Source organism: Corvus moneduloides, chromosome 3 (genome assembly GCF_009650955.1).
Source record: "Corvus moneduloides isolate bCorMon1 chromosome 3, bCorMon1.pri, whole genome shotgun sequence".
Taxonomy (NCBI): Eukaryota; Metazoa; Chordata; class Aves; order Passeriformes; family Corvidae; genus Corvus; species Corvus moneduloides.
The window spans coordinates 58,327,734-58,345,650 of record NC_045478.1 but is presented as its reverse complement, the minus strand read 5'-3'; the positions used below and the strand labels follow the sequence as shown (position 1 = coordinate 58,345,650).

The 17,917-nt window shown below is 41.7% G+C and overlaps 1 protein-coding gene across 3 annotated transcripts in view; it reads right to left on the bottom strand.

Annotated features, from left to right (window-relative positions):
- The window catches only part of ENPP1 (ectonucleotide pyrophosphatase/phosphodiesterase 1), a 52,751-nt gene extending 37,629 nt beyond the window's left edge, over window positions 1–15,122 (bottom strand). For all 3 annotated transcript variants that reach the window (XM_032101726.1, XM_032101728.1, XM_032101727.1), the window contains exon 1: window positions 14,913–15,122. In XM_032101726.1, the coding sequence (XP_031957617.1) occupies window positions 14,913–15,098 (186 nt within the window). In that variant the 5' untranslated portion in view covers window positions 15,099–15,122. The remainder of the gene's footprint in view (window positions 1–14,912) is intronic.
- Between the last annotated feature and the right edge of the window lie 2,795 nt (window positions 15,123–17,917).

Sequence of the window (17,917 nt, the reverse complement as noted above, 5' to 3'; positions counted from 1 at the left end):
ATTTAAGTGTAGAATGTACTTTGCCAGAAGTCCTGAAACAGAAGATACTGCAATAATTCAGATTGTCTTATACAAAAGAATTTGGGGAGCTCTGGGTAGGGAAAATATGTACATACTACCTGTCCAGTCACTGTTTTCTGAGGAGAAATTGCATTGAAGCAATACTTCAATAACTTCACATACATGGCTACACAATTCTCTACCTTTTTTTCTCCTTTCCCCTCAGCAAAATCTGCTGAGTCAGCCTTGAGTAGGACACCTGAATCATATCGTGATGTGGCAAAAAATCCTTCCATTTTAAAATGCACCTAATTATTTCTCAAAAAGTTTCTTCTTTTTAAAGACTGTGAGCACTTCAGTAACTAAAAACTATTTGTGTTGTTTTTAACAACTCTACAGTTTATTAACTGCTTAGTGAACAAAATTGCATAATAAAGACAGTGAGAAAGCAATTTCTGGAATATGTAGCATTGGAATTCAGATATTACTCTGAATTTAAGTACAGAGCTTTGTAGTCCTATTTTTTGTTTGTTTTTAAATCAGAATACTAACACATGCAGCATCAACACTTTCTGTTACAACAGTATCAACAATCTTATCTTCAATGTAAATTGTTCTGGACCTTTGAAATCCCCCATATAAAATATCATCTAGATAAGAGCAGGTGCACAGGTAGGTAGGTGACACTTCAAATGCAAGATGTCAAAGCCCAGAAAAATCAGTGGAGAGGGCGAAACCTGTTATTGGCCTTTTAACATTATTATTACTGTTGTTGTTATTATTATTCTTAAATTACAAATGAATTCATTTATTTTTTAAAAGCCAGGTTGAGAACATTTTATTTCTGGGTGAAGATATACTGCTTCTCTGCTCCCACCAGGCTCTGCTACTAAGATCAAGGAGTAGAATGTCTGCTGGGATGTAAACACAAACATGCTTTAAAACAAGCAAAGCCCATAGCTACTCTATCTGTAACAGCTTTATTCCCACATCTTCAAATAGCTACATGACCTATGGGATTTATGCCACCTAAGGCATCCTTGTACAGAAAACATATTGCAGTGCCACTAAATGGACTATTAATATTCCCGTATGGAGCTTCAGTATAGGTAATGCAAGAATTTAATCATGACACCAAATTAATGCAAAAATAAAATCTACCTAAAACCCACTCCAAAGCCACAGCATTATAACACTCCTCAACATAAAACTGGTAAAACTTCACTAAAGTTCTCACAAATAATTCCTGTGATTTTGGCACCATATGTAACAAAATCACAGTTTCGTATTGTATTCCAGGCTGTCAGTTTTACGCTTCTATGAACGTAATTCCAATAAGCAAAAACAAAAGGATTATGTTCCCTGAGGCACATGAGTGCTCTTTTGGGTACAAAACACTACAAAATGCAATAATAAATGAAGATCTTAAAACTCTCGACTCACTACATTAAAGCCTTTGTTTTCTTAACCTTAGTCCCACTAGCTTAAATTTTTGTCCTAAAAATACTTTACTGCAAAACACTGAGGCTTCCCCCTCCTTTTTGTTTTCTTCTTTCTTTCTTTAACACTTAATAAAGAAGTTTTACAAAAACAGTAAGTTTACACATAAAGCATTTGACAATGTTCTGGGACAGCCAAATCTAACCCAGTGGAACCCCATGCAATTGCAGCTTAGTGTTTAAGGCTTTGAATTGAAGCTTTATCTTGAGCCTGAATGACTTCAGTCACATGGATATTATCCACACAAATGGCAAAATGTTCTACTGGAACAATAAGGAGCAGCTAATGCTGGCCAGCAGCAGCAGTAGTCCTTACTAGGCACAGCAAGAGGTGCTACACCAGTAGCTGACCTATTGTCAGTAGAAAGGCCCTAAGATTATCAACTCTGAAGATGACAAATATTCAAATTATTTTTAAAGATTCAGATACTCACTGCATCTCACTGCTGCACCCTAAAGATGAACTAGTTTACTTTGCTTCTTTCTATATTGCAATGTATCTATGCTGCCCAGAGAGAGAAGCTGTGGATGCCCATCTTTGGAAGTGTTCCAGGCCAAGCTGGACAGGGCTTTGAGCAGCCTAGTGGAAGGTGTCCCTGTCTATGGCAGGGAGGTTGGAACTAGATGATCTTTAAGGTCCCTTCCAACCCAAACCATTGTGTGATTCTATAAGAAACCTCACTGCAGCAATAGGTTACTAATATTACCTGACCTGTTTTACATACAGGTAGCTCAGGTTTGGGATGCTGCAGTCTGCTGCATAAAGATTATATTTTTTTTAATACCAAGAAAGACAAGTAGCTGCATGCATTCTTGTTTACTAACAAGCACCTTGTTTAGCACCCTGCAGCAAGCACCAAATTCAAATCTCTAACTGCTACTACACTGTCAACATAACACCTGCCTTGAAGGTTTAATCTTCCTTTTTAAATAGGAAGAAATCTTACCTGTTCTCTCTCACCCATATACTTCCACTCAAAAGAGAAAGCAAGAACTGAGAAAAAGGTGCAATTAAGAAATAATATGGGAATCCAACATTCAGTAGGAAGACAAGTAACATTAAAGAACCTGGCCTTGTAATATACAAAAGTAGAAAACTTAATTTTTATCATCTATATCTTATGAGGTTGCTAGCACAAACTGTCAGATTCATGGTATCTGAGAAAAGTTTTTTAAAACAACACAGTAACAACTGCAGAGAAGAAAGTGTCCTTTTTCAGTTTAAAAATAATTTTTAGAAAGTTTGTTTTGGAATCACAAAAACATTGTCATCTAGGGATGAATCTCTGTCCCATCACTGCTTCCTTTACGTGGGAGGAAGCAATAAAAGCTTTGCTTTGTAAACAGTTATAATGGTTGGGAATAGGTGGTTGAACGTCTGGAGAACTGCAATCCTGAGAACATTTCAAAAGCCTTTTATTTCAAAAGCCTTTTATTTTGAGCTGGGTAAATGGAAATATGATAGCATGGTTAGAGAAGAGAATCATTTCCGTCACTCATCTCTAGAACTGCAGCTGACGAGAATTTCTCAGCAGTGATTTTGGGGAGCTGGTGGAAGGGCCAGAGTCAGCAAGCATGCAGGCGCACACATCAGATTCCAGAGAGATTCCTCAGCTGTGCAGGTCTCACTGAAACACAAAGAAATCTCTCACTGGCCTTAGCCACTGCCACCTTTCCTATCATATTTTAGTCCTCCTTTACACAGTTAATACTATGGTCCTTTTCTCTTCACTCTTCTCTAGCTCAGTCTGCCTCTCCCACTCCCCTCCTCTATTCTGTATTTGCCTTGGCAAAGAAGGCATTGATACATCTTTTAACGAATCATTTTTCTGAATTATGTTGCTTTCTGTGTTGATCTCCCTCACTCTTTGCCTGCCATGTACCCAGTTGCTTTCCATCTCCCTTCCTTCATCCCTGGTATTCCATGGCCAACAAAACTTGTCACTTGTCCAAGGCTGAAGACATATCCATTGACAACTACACAATCATCAAGGAAACCATGCAAAATAATGGTTTTCCATTCTAATCTCCACGATTGGTTCTCACAGTTGTGTCACATTTATCCATGAAGGGACAATGTCTAGACTGGGTCTGTAATGCCAGTATTAAGAAAACCCATGGAATTTTCCAAAACCACTGGGATCTGTGAAAGGCATGCGATGTTTTTGCTGTTTTGTGCACCTAGAATAGATGACTAATGACCTGGACTTTAACACTGAAATATCCTTGAGAAAGAATTTCACCTGCAAAAGTATAAAGAACACAATAATAAATAATCAATTTCAAGCAAGAACAGTGTCACCTTCTGTCTCTAAAAGGGCACTGTTTAAAATGCAGACAGCATACTGTATAAAGAAAAAAAAAAACACACACTTATCTACACTTGCCAGGGGCATGCTTGTAAAAATTATTTTAAAACCAGCATAATCCCCTTGCCAACAGCTCAGTTTCATTCAAAAGCAGGGGATACTTCAAGTTTAATAAATTGAAAGGCAGTAGATACTTCACTCACACCAGCACAGCTACTTAAGTAACACTTCAGTAAATCACCTAAAAAAAAAAAAATAAAAAAAGAAAGTAAATCAGCACTGATCAAGTGCACCACTTCCTTCTTGCACCAGTCATCTCTTCTTTCCATATTTGTAAATATTTTTACAGTCTTCAAAGACTTGCTTCTGTTGATCTACATTCCACTCAGAGGCCAGCAGGAGGAGACTTGCTGAGGCTCTCAGGTCCTGGCTGTTGTAAAACACTGGAGGTGACTAAATAATTCTGAAGTCAGCGGATGAAAATGCTGGAGATAACACCCAAAACTTTTCAGAGCTGAAAAGATTTACTATAAAAATGCATAGGCATTATTGTTTTTCTTCTCAAAGCAGCACACAGATGCTCTGCTCTCGTTCTATCTATTGAATGTTCTCAAGACTGTTATGTACTATTGTAACCTAAGGCCATTCAAAGGACAAGAATGTTTTAAAGGTAGATTGAGCCACTGTCAGGTATTATTAAAAGCCTTCACAGAACTCACCAAAGAGTGAAAACTCTTCACTCAGCAGAGATTTATCAGCAGAAGATATCATCATACTATAGCTCTCTAAATACCTTCCAAAATTATTCAAACATCTGGTTTTTAACAAAAAGATACCTAAAGTCAGAAGAGTTAGCATCTGGCAGCTACTCAGCTGGAATCTAAAATATTTTTTCTTGTTTGTTGCTTGCCCAACTATATAGGTACATACCTTCCTGGAAGTCATTAGCACTTGAGCTGTTGTTATCAAAGCTTCACCCCAGCTGTTATGTTTTTCACTGCACTTTACATCATGGGAGAATTTAGAGAGACATTAAAGTGTGACAACATGCTAGCCAAAAAGAAGGGGAAATAAAACTTCTAGTTAAATTCCCAGAAAGCAGATGGCAGCTGACTCTGCTATTTAATTAGCAAGTAGATTTTTGTAAAGACCTAAGGATAAACAGGACTGAAAACTCATATTATGAGAAAAAAAGTAAATACTGTACTTTCAAATACAATTCTTTTATTCAACACAGCAGACTAAGAACACAGAACAAAGACCACTGCTTTAATGGCAAGCGCATATGAATGTACAACTGCATAGAAAGGAAAGAAACTGTCAGTAATTATGCCAACTAAAAATTGTTTTCCAAACAAGTTGCACTTGACTCATAAATAAAAGCAAAACTGAATCTGAAAATATGGCCTTGGGCCATCTTCATGCCCTTCTTACTCCAAAAGTCCCTTTTCAAGACTAAAGCTAAAGCTTTATTCCAATTTAGATTACTGTCATGAGAGTTGTGACAAGAACAGTGTAGAGAGGGGGCTGCTTCTACAGGGCACTGATTATACCACCAAATATGCCAAGTAAACCTATATTCACATCCATTTTTCTTATGGCAGATACTATTACTTGCCATCATAACAGCAATATTAGCTTCCACAGGAAGACAAATTAACCTTAAAGAATAAGTGAAGAAATCCTGTAAAACACTAAGATTATAAGGATTGTCAAAAAATTGCAGAACCACAAGCAGTATGAGAAGAAGATAGGACAAATAAGGTTTCATAGAATCATTTAGGTTGGAAAAGACATTTAAGATCAAGTCCAACTGTTTCAGTTATTCATTATAGGTCTTTACTAAGTACACTGATATCTATCATAGACACATCTTCAGCCCTGAATCCTTTGGCCATTTTCCCAAAACAAAGACCAGGACTGATAAAGAGGTAATTATTTACCTCTGCATCATTTGATTATAGTCCCTCAAAAAAAAAAAGGCAGACTATCAAATTTTGATGCCTCACAACATGGAAACATATTTGAGCCAGAAGATTCAAGAACTGGCCCACTTACCAGAGTTAAACAGCAAAATGAAATATACATGGCCAGGGTGGAATATTGATTTTGTTGAAACAGCTATAACAACACTATACCTTTTGTTATTCTAGGAACAAAAACAACCAACGTTTAACACAAACTTGTACCCACATACTACCAAATTAGAAAGCATATATATAGGTTGATTTGCCTATATGCCATTACACAGCAGAATTGGGACAACGCTATGCTCACTCAGTTTCTTCAGAAATGCAAATACTTCATCTTTTCTTATTACTTCCCTTTTCTCCTTAGCTAACTTATTCAGTGTCAAACAATTAAACAATATTTCATTTGCAGAAAGTCCTCACTTATACTACTTTTCTTTGTCCTCCACCACATCCCATTTACAATAAAATCCACTGCTGCCTTATAAACACACTTAAAGGAAACTTTTTATACAGGTGACTTGTGCAACACCTGTGCAGAAAAGTACTTTTTGCCTTTCAGTGCAGAAAGTGTTTTTTTAAAAAGAAGTCAGGACATATATCAAAACAATGTAAAAATATCATACCAATATGGAGCATTATAAAATACCTTTTCCTAAAATCACATCCACTACTGTTTCATTCAAATGGGACACTGTCATGATGCAGCACACTGACAAATTCTAGCGTAGCATATGGTCATGGTGATACTTGCCAATATATTCATTTCTACTATCAGCTTCAAGGTGAGAAACTCTTCATACCTTTCATGTATTCAAAGCCTTTATTTACCCTGCTCCTCCTTTCAGCCAGAAGCAACAATAACATAGCTTCCACTGCAAGTCAAATCAGAACAATTCACTCTGTGTAATTCCAGTGATAACAGTAAAAGAATGCAAAGGAAAATTTTTGAAGAGCAGGAGTTGGAAGGAAGCCTTGCATAGTTTTTGTATCTTTAGCCTTGCCTGAAATCTAAGTTTTAGCACAGTGCTAAGTTGTTCTGAATTCAAGATAAAATTATTACTACAGAAGGCCTATCAGCTTAAACTGTTAATGTGCTATTTATTATTTTAGTACCCAAGAGTCTTGCAGAACTATATGAAGGTGTTCAGAACAACAGCACCCTCCCTCCTCCCAGGAGTTTGGCTGCCTGTGCTTGGGGCCAGTTCTCCGGTATTGGTTCAGTTACTAATAGCACTATTTGGGATATCTCAACCAGGCTTGAAGATAACTTTTCAATAAAAAGCTAGAGAAAGCCTCTGAAGAGTCACTCTCCCCTTGTTTTAGCCAGCCTTGCCTCTGTGCCCTGTCTGGAATGTGGTACAGCCACACTGCAGTCGAGTCCATCCAGGACAGTGATTCTGTTGACCCTAACTCACAGGCCTGCCTTCCCTTACCTTGGACCTCTCTTACCATTATATACTCACCTGGCAAATTATACTGTTGGCTGAACCTGGTCAGTGTCCCCTAATCCACTGTGCTCACCTTGCTCACACACAGTGAGACTGCCCCTTTCCAATGAGGCCACTGACCGTGCCTGCCTTGTTGCCACGACTGGATACAGTTTTACCTTCTCTTTCAGCATGACCTACCTTCAGCTGGTGCCTGACAGGTAGACAAAGATTTACTGCAAATATTACTGCAAAATTAAAGAAATGTAATGGAAACCATAAGGCATGGATCAAGTCAGAACTCTGGAGCAGTAAGTCAGAGCACTCAACACCAATCATGACCCCAGTCACTCATTTTGCCTGAATGGACCAAAGGGCTGATCTGAGCACAGTGTAGCCTAATCTATCAGCAGACATTCTGCACTCCCACTCCTAGGCCAACATGGCTGTTTTCAGGCAAGCAACCAGCCAGCAGCACTGACAGATGCACAAGTCACAGAGCTGGGTATGCTTGAGCCTGATCCAGGCTTTGCACTCCAGATGGAGTCCAGGCAGCCAAAAGCATACACACACACCGCACTCCAAGGGGTGACTGAAACCTCCTGTATGGCTTAAATCCTCCAATTCAGCTACAGAAGAGAATATTTGGTAGCTTAAACTCCATGCTGTTTTATTGATGCTAAAAGCCATATCTAAACTACCCAGTGAAAGCAAGCTGAAACGTGCTTAGCCAATTCACAATCACCCCTTTGACTGTGTACCCAAATCCAACTTAGTAGGGCAACAAAATTTAAACGGAGTTCTGAGTACAGTTTTTAACAAAGATGGTCTCCACTCTTCCTTCGTGAAGATTTTTGTAAAAGGGGAATTTGGGGAGCTGTTTTTTTTTCTGTTGTTGTTTAGGTTTCATTGTTGTTCAGTTGGTGTTGGGTTTTGTTTGTCTGTGTTTGCTGTTGTTTTGATTTGGGTTGGTTTTTTTTTCTATACTTAAAAATCCCCAACTAAATGGAAAGACTCAATTCTTGCAAATGCTTCTTTGGACAATATTTTTTACTTCATTTCAGCTTCTGACTCTTAAGATAGGATATGCCAGCTAGCTCTATGAAGTGTAAATAAAGTAAGAATACAAATTAACCCTGGAAACTCTTCAGAGTTAAAATATCTAATTTTTTTATTGTATAAGAGCAAGATTATGATTTTTGTCTTCAATATCCAGCATGAAGATCCCCACTTAAAGTACAATAAAGAAATTTTGGGTTTACAGCTCCCTGTGTATAACAAGAATTATTTGCAAAGTCTTCTCTGAAAAATGAGTTGACTGAAGAGAAACATTACATTATAATGATTTTTAAATTCATCAAACCCCAAACTTTCTTTTGATGGCTTAAATTGGATAACAATGTCATTAATTTTTGTATGTATAGTTACAATTTTATTCTAATTAATGCATTTAAGCAATATCAAGAGCAAGAACAATAAAAAAAATGTTTTGTCAAACACCATGTGTTCAGACTTAAAACCAAGTCACTATGAAAGCTGAAGAGCTGTAACATTGGCAGAAGACAGCTGTAAAACATTGTTGTTTCCCAACACTGGAATAGATTTTCCTACAAATTATTAACATACTGGAGATTGGCCAAGAAGTCTTCTAATATTTCTAAACTGAAAGCGCTTCAAAGTCTATTAAAAATATGGCAATCCTGCCACCATCATTCTTCACTTCATATTTCACCAAAGGCTGTTTAATGCCAAAAAAAATTAAATCACCCAACAATCAGTCACTTTAATATTACTGTTAAGCTGTGTGGTGTTTCTTGGACCTCCAAAATCCCATCTAAGCTCAGTCCAGCACTGTCATGGGAGCAAGTAATTTCAGCAAGGATAACTTTTCCCTACTGAATAATAAAGAAAAAATTACAAGGTACATAAAACAAAATAATACAAAAAAGGCTGAAATTGAATGGTTTGCTGGGGGCCAAAAAAAGATTAAAGACTGAACATGGCACCCAGGCCTCCCAAATTCAGACAAGGGCATCCTTCAATCCAGTGCTTAAGAACTGACTGATACCCATAAAACTACCCACACTGAAGTTGGCTGAATTCAATAACAACAGTCCAAATCACAAGGTTTGGGTAATTAAATACATATTTTTAATGGAAAAAAAAAGAATATAGATATGCATAATTAATTTTTTTTTAAAGTACTAATCTATACAATGTTTGGGCACCTTCAAACATATTTAGGAGGAAAACCATCAGCATGAAAACAACCACAGGAATACAATCTTCCAGACAACGACATAAGAAAAGGTTGTTTCCACACCTTCATCTCTGTGGAAGAAAAAAAAGAAACCAAACAAAAAAAAATGGACAAACTTACAGCTGTCTCCAAAATCCTGATGTAGGGCACCCATCTTTCCCTGCCTTAGCAGCAAGTCAGTAGCTATGGGTTATTTTAGAATGAAGTGGTGAAAAACTTTCAGGACTCATATAGAACATCTTGACATCCAATAGATGTTCTTTCTATAGTTAGATTCTCTCCTGACTGCAGCAATGGCAGATATTAACTGGCAACAGAAACTCTCCCATAGACAGAGATTGTCTCATTTATATTATGATAAATGGGGGTTTATGATTCATAAAAGCTTAACATAGCAACCAATGGACAACTGAAACCAGATTTATAGAATCATTGAGCAGATGTTCCTGAAAACTATGCTAAGGCACATGGAAAATAAGGAGGTGATAGGTGATAGTGAACATGGCTTCAGTAAGGGCAAATTGTGTCTGACAAATTTGGTGGCCTTCTTAAATGGGATTACAGCAGTGGTGGAGGAGGGAAGAGAAACTGAAATCATCTACATGGACTTGTGCAAAGCATTTTCCCCATGGCATCCTTGTCTCTACACTGGAAAGACCTGGATTTGACAGAGGGACCATGCAGTGGACATGGACTTGGCTGGATGGTCACAGTCATGAGCTGTGCTCAGGGGCTCAATGTCCCAGTGGAGACCAGTGAGGGGTGGGCTTACTCAGAGCTGTTTGACATTTTGTCAGTGACATAGGCAGCAGGATCAAGGCACCCTCAGCAAGTCTGCCAACAACACCAAGCTGTGTGGTGCAGTCAACAGGCTGAAGAAAAGGGATGTCAACCAGAAGGACAGGCTTGAGAGGTGGCCAAAGGCCAAGTGTGTGGTCCTGCATGACAATCCCAGCACCAGCACAGGCAGGGCAGAGAATGGTTTGAGAGCAGCCCTGAGGAGAAAGACTTGGGGGTGGATTAGTGGATGAGAAGCTCAGTATGACCTAGCACCCCCAGCTGGTCTGCAGATGACACACAGCAGAGTCAGTGCTGTTGACATATGAGAAGAAAGAGATGCCATCCAGAGGGACCTGGACAAGCTTGAGAAGTGGGACCATGAGAACCTATCTTGGGGTGATTTTACAACAACACTGTATTCCCCTATCATCTGCTTAGTGCCCAGAAATGGATCCCATAGCTTTAAGCTGGGTCCAGAAGAGGGGGGGGAGAGAAGCCAGGAAAATCCTTCAGCGTGGTTTATGTTCAAGGACTCACACACACTCCCCTGCATCTTCACCACAGCAGAGCCGAGGGAGCACCTTCCTGCTTTTAGCCAGCCTGTTAGATGAGGCAAGAAATTTTTCCCAGGAGTGTGGCTTCTTCTGGAACTGTTCAGCTTTGCTCCAGTCCAAAACACCAGAACATCACCAGGAGCCCCACGCTGTGGCACCCCAGCTCCAGAGCACCTCAGGAGAAGCCAAGCAGGACTCTAAAAAAAATCCACCATCTTTCTCCACAACAAGAAGGTTTATTATCCAACATTATTCTTTTTTTTTTTCCTCTTTGCCTGCACGCACCCTGCTTGTTAAATAAACAGTCTTTTTTCACTTTCCTCCAAGAAATTCCCTCCAAACTTGTGGGGGAGGGGCTGCCAAAACCTGCCTTCCATTAGAGGACACGTTCATCTCAGAACATTTCCTCATAATTTGTCTCAAACCGAGACAGAACCTCATGAAGTTCAACAAGTGCAAGGTTCTACACCCGGGTAAGGGCAATCCCCGAGGTGAGTGCAGACTGGGAGGACTCCTTAAGAACAGCCCCGCAGAGAAGGACTTAGGGGTGCTGGTAGATGAAAAGCTGGACATGGGCCATCAATGTGCACTCACACCCCAGAAGGCCAACTGCATCCTGAGCTGTATCAACACAAGTGTGATCATCAGGTCAAGGGAAGAGATTCCAGCCCTCTGCTCTGCCCTTGTGAAACCCCACCTGGAGAACTACATCCAGCTCCGGGGCCCTCAACATGAGAAGGATTCTTAAGATTTCTTGAAGCAGGTCCAGAGGAGGGCTACAAAGATAATCAGAGAGCTAGATCACCTCCCCAGTGAAGACAGGTGGAGAGAGTTGGGGCTACTCAACCTGAAGAAGAGGAAGCTCTGGGAAGGCCTTACAGCAGCCTTCCAGTACCTAAAGTGACCTACAAGAAAGCTGGAGAGGGACTTGTTACAGGAGCATGTAGTGATAAGACAAGGGGAAATGGCTTCAAACTGAAAGAATGTACGTTTATATTAGATATTAAGAAGAAATACTTTATCATGAGGGTGGCAAGACAGACTGCCCAGAGAATCTGTGGATGCCCCATCCTTGCAAGTGTCCAAGGCCAGATTAGATGGGCTTTGAGCAACCTGGTCTAGTAAAGGTGACCCTGACCACAACAGAGGGGTTGAAACTAGCTGTTCTTTAAGGATCCCTTCAGACCCAAACCATTCTATGATATGATAAGGCTAGAAGAGACCTGAAGAGGTTTTCAGTTCAATCTCTTGCCCAAAGATGGCAGTTGGTTAGCTTTTGGGACATGCCTTTCAAAAAAAACCAAACAAAAAAGGACTGGACAGACTTAACAAAAAAATAAAAAAAACCCTCCAACTTACAGACTATAAATGTATTAAGTGTACTCCACAGAATTTTTCAAAAGTTCACAGTTTATTATCTTTATGCACTCTGAAATGCTTGAGTTACTCTTATGAGGAGACTAAAACACTTTCAACATCTCAGTCTGGACCTTACCTGGAATTTTTTGGTAATTTTTTTCTACTTAGGAATTCTCAAGCTACAAAAACTCCTTAAGAATTTTCCTAACAAAAGTGTCAGTTCAAATGAGTTTTCCAGTTCTGACAAACAACATCTGAAGCTGTTGGAAAGAAACATTCTCTTATGTTATTACTTTTATTTCTCTCAACATTTCAGGCATGGAAAATTTTATTTTAATGGAATGAATGAATCAGGCCAAAATGCAATGCCTGAGAGTTCCTGGCAAGTGGGGATAGAAAACCTCAAACATAAGCAAAGGTTATGCTGCTCTTGGGCAGCAGCATACTGCTCACTCACACAACAGCCTGGAGAGACTACAGACAGAGAGAGACAGTTCACTGGGCTTTGAGGGACAGAAGTCAGAGCTCAGAAAACGGGCAAGACAGTAAATGAAAAGGTGTGCTTTAGGTCCTTAGGGAAGCATATGGGTTAGTAAATGCCTGTGGGCCTCTCCCACCATTTGTGGGATCCTCCCTGTGCAGCAGCAGCAGCTGCTCTGTAATAAGGTAAGATTGACTCGTGGACAAAAGCTGGGAATGTTGAGGTTGTGTTCACAAACTGCACAGATATCTGCAAGTGGCAGGCACATGAGAAGGAAGAAGAGAATGCAGACCAGTCTGTGCTTTCCAGAAAAGTGAGTGATCAAAGTATTCCCTAATCAGCAGAAATGCATTCATGAGTTTTTAAAAAATTTCCACATAAGCACTTACTTTTCTGTCCTTACTTTTTTAAATCTACATAAATAAATAAAGCAGCTGTGCTTACAAGTAGGATAAATGCAGGCAGATGAGGTTTACCTACATCTAGACACTTCAATAGTTTCACATTCCTATAAAACTCCAAACACCAAGCAGGTAAGTCTACTCACTTGTTCCTTACATTGGGATATTGTCAGTGCTTTATAAATACATTGGCTTATGAGGAAGAACAAACTTGCGTTTCCAACTCCAGTCTTCCACTTTCTAGCATGTTCAGCTCAAATACATTCTTGTTTTACTCAATCCACTATCACCTGCAGTATTTAGAAAGCTTTCCAAATTCTCACTAAATATCCTATGTTATCTCAGGGTCTGCAGTCACCCAAAAAAAACAGAGCATGGCCATAAATACTTAGAGTTTTTAAATTATTTCTGTATAGATGACATATTTCACTCTGATACTTCAATCAACACAGGATAAACCTTTTGCCAGTTCTCAATGAATAGCTATGGTTTGGAAAATAAGAACTTAATTCAGAAAAGTAAGTACCTGCAAACACTAACTTGTGCTTAACTCCAGTCTTCAAGTGGCTATGTATCTCTAATAATTTTGGTTAAAAGCTCAGGGCAATAACATTAGGTTTTGAATAGGATATCACTATTTCCCACTATTCAGTATCTAATATCTTAGCCTGAAAAGAGCTGAGCTGTTTTCACCATCCAACTGCAGTGGCTTTTATGGCACAACCTTAAGCTCCCCAGAAAACAATGAAGTAATGAAACAAGCTGCAAACCACAACCTTTATTTAAAGGGCATTTCCTCAGAAAAAATGCCAAAAAAAGTTTCTGCATGGAAACTACCATGGACCTTTGCATAAGTTTTCACATTTTTCTTATAACATTGTGAAAGCCTTATAAACAATTTACCACCCACTATGTCAAAGTATGACCAACCTGTAGTCGCTATGATATGAGTGGATGATTCATTTGAAACAGTAACCAGATTACAAAGATATCAGTAAATTTGGAAAGGCACCTTGACCCTTATGCTTCAGTGCATTGAAAGAGGACTACTTATGCATACATAGGTATGCATATGCAAAGTGAAGTCTGCTGCAGTTCCACTAAAGCTTCCTTCCAATAACACCACAATTCCTTCACCTTGATAATGATTTTAGCCTTGTAATGATTACTCCAGGAAGTTTGGAAGGTCTTATTTTCACATCTCTATGGGGAGGATAATTATAATACACTAGCGTGGATAAAACTGGAAAGTGACCTACCTGCTAACAATGGCTTTGGCTGCTGGGGCTTCTGAACAAGGGCCAGAAGTGCCTCCCAGCAGTACTTAGAGACAAACTTTCAACCCACGGTAGCTCAAATTCAGAGAGAGGCAGGTTTTTACACTTCCTCTGTTCTTTTGGCTCTTGAACTCTTTTTAGCTTTTCCAGCCATATTTTCCTATTTTGACCTGGTTTTGTCTTGCTGGGTATCCCCCCTACAGCAAACAGCTAAAACCACGTGACGGAAGACGAGACAACCATTGACACAACAAAATTTTGAAAGATTCAACGCTGAGCACTGTCAAGAGTGAAACAGACCAAGAGTTACGAATCCCTCTTTGAGGCAGGTCGCTGTCTACACGCAAGGGCCACGCTCCTGCCCGAGGCGGAGCCGTCCCGCAGCACTACTGCCCTGGGCATCCCGAGGAGCCCATGCTGCCAAAGGCGATCTCCCTCTTTCAACACCGCCGGGAGGCTTTTAAGGTCCTGCCATGGGCTCCTCGCCAGTCTCCTGAAGCCTGGAGACGGGCGAAACACCTGCGCCAGCCGCAGCGCTCCCGAGGTGACACCCGGATCCACCCCCCCCGCCCCGCGGCGCCCCTGCCCTTACCAGGGACAGCACTTTGTAGGTGTTGGGATCCTTGCCCTTGCCGCCCGGAGGCTTCTCCGGCTCCTCAGCCACCTCCATGGCCGGCAGCATGGGCACAGCCGCAGCCTGCAGCCCGCCATCAGCCGCCCCTACCCCGTCCAGGTGGTCCTCGTGGCCCTTCCCCGTCTGCTGCCCGTTGCCCTGCATGGTCCCCGCAGCTCTGCCCTCTGCCCGCCCGGACACGGCTATTAATAACCCGGCGGCCCGGTCCCGCCCCGCCCCGCCCCGCCCCGCCCGCAGCGCGGACACCGGCGGCCCCCGCTCCCCCGCCGGCAGCGGCGTGGAGGAGGGAGCGGGATGTTCCTCTCCTTCTCTCCCTCCTTCCCTGTCTGCCCGCCCCGCTCGGTCACCCCGGCCTGGCCGCCCCCCGCTTTCCGACCCCTCCCTACAGGTGAGGGAGGGCTGCGGGCGCCCATCCCTGCGGGCAGGGCAGGGCAGGGCAGGGAGGAGGTGCGGGGCCGGAGGATACCGCGCTGCTCCAAAATAGCGTCTGGGGGAGGGCGCCGGGCCGTGTTTACGAGGGAGCGCGGAGAAAGTTTCCGCTGCCCGATCCCCGGGCGGAGGCGGTGCCGCGGCTTTCTCCGAAGCCGCCCGGCGGCGGTGGCACAGGTGCGCGCGGGGGCGCGGGTCCCGGTCCCGGTCCCGGTCCCGGTCCCGATCCTGCTCCCGGTGCTGCCACAGGCACGCAGCCAGCCCCCGGTGCGCGTTTGCACCCAGGGCGCTGCCGGCTGCTGGTGTCCTTCTCAGGATGCTTCCCTCCGTCCCTGCCTGCAGTTCTTCGCCCCTTCCCGAGGTTTTGCCCTTTCGTCCATAAGTGCCTGCGGGGTGCCCACGGAAACCCCCCACGCGGGGCATCAGGCCAACCGAGTGCCTGCACTCCGGGGCGCAGCTCAGCTGGCGGCTTCATCGTCCGCCCAGGGGACACTGAGTCTCCTTTGGGGTGATTTGGGCTGTTCAACCTGGAGAAGAAGGGACTGAGGGGAGACTTCATCCCAGTTTACAACTTCCTCGTGAGGGAAATAGCAGGGGCAGACACTGATCTCCGCTCTGTGGTGACCAGCGACAGGACTCAAGGAAATGGCCTGAAATTGTGTCAGGGGAGGTTTAGGTTGGATATTAGGAAAAGGTTCTTCAGCCAGAGGGTGGTTGGGCACTGGAACGGGCTCCCCAGGGAAGTGGTCGCAGCACTAAGCCTGAGAGAGTTCAAGAAGCACTTGGACAATGCCCTCAGGTGCATGGTGTGATTCTTGGGGATGGTCCTGTGCTGGGTCAGGAGTTGGACTTGATAATCCTTGTGGGTCCCTTCCAACACAGCGTATTCTCTGATTCTGTTACTTTGGGCTCAGTGCCCCCAAGCCAGGTCCTGCTCAGAAGGGCAGCATTGTTGGGGTGAAATCCATGTTTGGAGCCCTTCAGGGCCTTTTATTGGGACTGGCACTGTCTGCCTCCAAGGTGTCACTTCCCACTCATTCATTCCTACTAAATTCAGCCCTGCTTGTTTGGCAAGAGAGAGTTGTTTGTACACACCCTGACTGTCCATGGGGAAGGGCAGTTCACCCCACGTGTGTAGGTACAGTCCTGACTGCAGGGCTGGCTCCAGGCATAGGTCATTCCTCCTTTCTCTAATAGATCTGTGAGTGCTGAGTAGTATCAAGGCTTGCAAAGTATGCCTAAGCTTAAAATTGCTAAAAGTATCTCATTGTCTAGAATTCATTTTTATACTATATACAGTTTTGTATGTTGACATTAGGCTTAGACTTTCAGTTCTAATGGGATGGTGGGTTTTATTTCCTGGGGCTGCAGGAGTCTATATCAGATTTTTTTTAACTGGCAATGTACTCAGAAAGGAGTGGCACTTACATAGTTTCTGACAAAAATCCATATTTTCTGAAAAATAGCTACAGTGAAATGAAAATTTCCTTTGAAGGTGATCTTGATCCCTGTTGAAATGTTGTTGCTCTGCTTTCTATTTCAGTTGAGTTGCAAGAACAAGCTGTCACTACAACTTCCCATTAAAAATAATTGCAGAGGTGCTGCGTGTACATTACCGCTGGTCTGTAGCACTGCTGCAGCTCACAGCATGCTGACGGTCACTGCAGGGCTGCCTCCACGTGCCTGTTGTCATCTAATGAGATTCCATCGGTGCACTCCTGAGAATTTCTACACTAATGTTTCACTTTGTCGCAGAGGAAAGAGAAAAGCAACAGAAACCGTGAGAACTAAGCCTACATTAAAAATCTCCTTTATTCCATTAATGTGGCATTTCCAACAGCTGTCGACTTACTATGCATTCAAGGATTTTGACATGTGAACTGTTAAAAATTGCAAACTGAATACTGATTGCTCAATCATTTTAAAACTCTCAAAAAAACTGACAGTCAAATTGTTTTGGTTTCGGGGGGTTTTTTTCAGTGAATGTGACTTTAATATTTAGCACAAGTGGCAGTAAGCCGCTCACTTTTCTTTTTTTTCCATAAAAATGAAAAGATATTGCAATCACATTTCTAAGTTCAAATCTTTTCTTTTTCCATTTCCAGTCACACTAGCAAAAAAGTAAATGCTTTCTCTCTCCAAACAAACAAACAAAAAAAAGATAAATTAAGAGTTTACAAGGTTTATTACAAATAAAATTTCAATTTTCATTTCCTTGGTTTTTTATGTAGAAAGATTTTTTTTCTTTATTTTAAATATAAGTCAAACAAATCTTTCTTGTCCTAAGTGTCACCCACTCAAAAATTTGAATAGCACATATTGTATACTGATGATTCAATGAAAATTATGTATAACTACATTGCAGACAAAAAGGTATCTTTTTTTTCCACAGAAAGAAAGGATATTCTGCAGCTGGAGCTAACTTCTGAGTTGTTCATTCATTAACTATTCATTAACACTTACTCTTCGGTGTACAAATATTCATGAAACAGCCTAAATTTTATCATTTCTTTCTGTGACAACACAAATAGTTA